This window comes from Symsagittifera roscoffensis, chromosome 8, assembly GCF_963678635.1.
Source record: "Symsagittifera roscoffensis chromosome 8, txSymRosc1.1, whole genome shotgun sequence".
In the NCBI taxonomy this organism is placed as follows: domain Eukaryota; kingdom Metazoa; phylum Xenacoelomorpha; order Acoela; family Convolutidae; genus Symsagittifera; species Symsagittifera roscoffensis.
The window spans coordinates 4,966,455-4,969,103 of NC_087069.1; the positions used below are offsets into that span (position 1 = coordinate 4,966,455).

General features: G+C 33.7%; 1 protein-coding gene across 1 annotated transcript; it reads right to left on the reverse strand.

Moving 5' to 3' along the window:
* Window positions 1-754: 754 nt before the first annotated feature.
* Window positions 755-2,649, reverse strand: LOC134853010 (transmembrane protein 138-like). The gene is made up of 2 exons (XM_063868924.1): window positions 2,045-2,649; window positions 755-1,118 (listed from the first exon to the last, which is right to left on the reverse strand). The coding sequence occupies exons 1-2, from the start codon at window positions 2,413-2,415 to the stop codon at window positions 929-931; spliced, it is 561 nt and encodes a 186-aa protein (XP_063724994.1). The 5' UTR covers window positions 2,416-2,649; the 3' UTR covers window positions 755-928.

Genomic DNA, 2,649 nt, shown 5'->3' on the forward strand with positions numbered 1-2,649 from the left:
TTTTGCTTCAATTTTTCAGATTTTTCGGAAGCAAGATTTTTGATTTTTTTGTTTGAGTTCCACAAGTGCGTGGAATTAGGTATATATTTAAATGGCTGAAATAGTTTCCTATTTGAGAAGTTTTAATTGAAATCGATTTGAGTTGATATATCGTATTGTTTTCACATGTCAAAGTTTTTTTCGAAAAAATTCATAAGAATCCAGAAAAGTTTTTGGTTTGCAATTTTGATTTGACTGCTTTGCTTACAAAATATTACAGTATACAGGAATACAGGAATGCAGGTATACAGGCTTACAGTATACAGGAATTTTAAAAAATTTTCTGGCTGAAGTTTTTGAAAAAAAATTTGACAAACTTTTTTCAGATTTTTGCCGCAATTGTTTGAAATTTCTGCATTTAACTTTTTATGAAGCATTTTTTTTTCATTTTTTTCTGTCATTTTGATCTTACTTATAGCAAATAATGGATATTTTTTGTCCTTTTCAAATCTTTCTGTATATGCAGGTTGTTTGATCTTTTCCAGTTGCTTTCGCCCTCGTGAAATCACAATATGAAACTGATTGAAAGTTGTTCACATGGCAATTTGTATAAAAAGGTGAAAAAAATTTTCTCACTTGTTGGTCATCTTTTTTTTTGCTGGTTAGAACATCAGAAGTCGGCTTTTTCTAATCCTCAACCTTCGATTTTCAGTTTTGAAAAACTAATTAAGCATTGTCATAATGCGATGAAATTTTGCATGGAGAAAAAACTAACTAATTTGAACAAATTTGCTCTTCATATTTACATCGTAACATCACATATTCAGCCATATGGGGGAGGGGATAAAAAACAGCCTGGAAGTCATTTAAATAGGCTTTTGTAAATCGAATTTCAAAAAAATTGAAAGGGGGAACTGAAGAAGAGTCATATACAATATATACAGTCATATTATAAATTCCTTGTTTTTTTGCTGATGTCATTTGCAGTCTTTGAGGCCAGCATCAGATTGGTTTGGTGTTCTCCGCTTTTGATTCCCTTGAGCCAGTTCCTCAGCCATTGGGAGTCCTTGTAGAAGAGCGGGTCAGCTAATCGGAGAGCAGTTCGCTTGTAGAAGTAGTAATGGAAACCCGCCAACATTCTAGGAAGCAAGATATGATACAATTTGTAGTTTTTTTTGGTTGTGATTCATGAGTAAAAAAACTAGTTCTTTTTAGTTACAAATTAATTAGACTATTTTTAAAACGCAATTGTATGTCGAAATTTTCCCAAAAGGAAAAATTTCGACCCCTAAAATCGCGTTTCCCTCTCAAAAAATAGGCTTTTTTTTAATTGTTTTTCACCCCTGGCTCTCTTCCAGTTTCCCCCCTTTAATTTTTTTTTCTAAAATTCATTATATGAAAGTCTATTTTGAACTAATTTCCATGTTATAAACTGCATCAAAACATGTTAGCGTGAACAAATTTTCACAATAATTCTTACATGCAAAATAGTGTGAAGTTTTTTAGCAGCTGTTTTTGCAATTTTACCAGTGGGTGGGAAACTGGAAAAGATCCCCATCCCCTCGTAAACGTACGAAATAAAATTCTTTTAATTGTGTTCATACGGCAATTTGAATGTAAGAGTTGTTGTAAAAATGTGTTTACTCGTTCACGCTGACACGTTTTATTGCAATTAGAATTTCAAGTCATTATAAACATGCTTTCGTAAATATCGTTTCAGAAAAAAATCAAAGCGGGATTTTGAAAAAAGCCAAAAGTAGCAAAAGCAGCCTTCGAAAAAATATAGGGTCGGTCAGACAATATGGATGTCGTAAAAAAGTACCAAAGGGGGAACCTTTGGCTCGGCAGACAGTCGAACTCCAGAGAAAAGAGGAAACGTCCCCCACGCCCCACCCCTCCCTAAATTCGCTACTGGTCTTACTTAACCTTAAAGAACCCCTGGTTATACCATATAATTGGTGCTTTTACGAGGGGAGAGAGCCGAACTTTGAAGAAGACATTTTTGTTGCTGTTTTGAAAAACGCAGCATCTCGTTTGTCTCCGTGTCTAAGTTTCAAATGTTTACCTTTGGATCGTGAACAGCACTGAGAGCTCATAACTATCCCAGTAGTAATAATCAGGGTACTTCCATCTTTGGCTCAAATCAACACAGTGAAAGGCCACTGTCACTATCAAGTAGAGAACATTGGTTATAATTGTAAATTTGAACTTCCTAACCAGAATTCTAACCAGACCGGCTTGGAAAATGTAAGTATTGACGAACATTAGCGACATGACGATTAAGGCGAAAACTAAACAGATATCTTGGAAAATGTACAAAACTAAAACTACTACATTTTCTACCCGAAGTGTGAAAATGAAACAGTTTAGGAAAATGTCGATGAAGAGAAACAGAAAGAGTAGAAAAAGAGCTCCGAAATATTTTCCACTTTGCATTTTTAAAACTAAATCTAATTTTTAAGAGAGAAAAAGTAAGTTGAGCGTAAATTAAATTTATATATATATATCTATATATTTTCTCTGATAGAAGAATGGTCGTTCTAACTTTTGTCCAAATGATCGGTTTTTCTGGCTCGCACTTTTAACCAATACACGTTGTTTTTTGTGTGTATTGTGTGTGATGACTGTACAAAAAATACCGTGTGTTTGGTTGATTACAAACTGTTTGAA

What these genes read in the sequence shown, in the direction of transcription:
- LOC134853010 (XM_063868924.1), bottom strand. Translation starts at nt 2,415, where the DNA reads ATGCAAAGTGGAAAATATTTCGGAGCTCTTTTTCTACTCTTTCTGTTT. An exon ending in GTGCTGTTCACGATCCAAAG is followed by an intron (nt 1,119 to 2,044) that starts GTAAACATTTGA and finishes CTTGCTTCCTAG; the next exon opens with AATGTTGGCGGGTTTCCATT.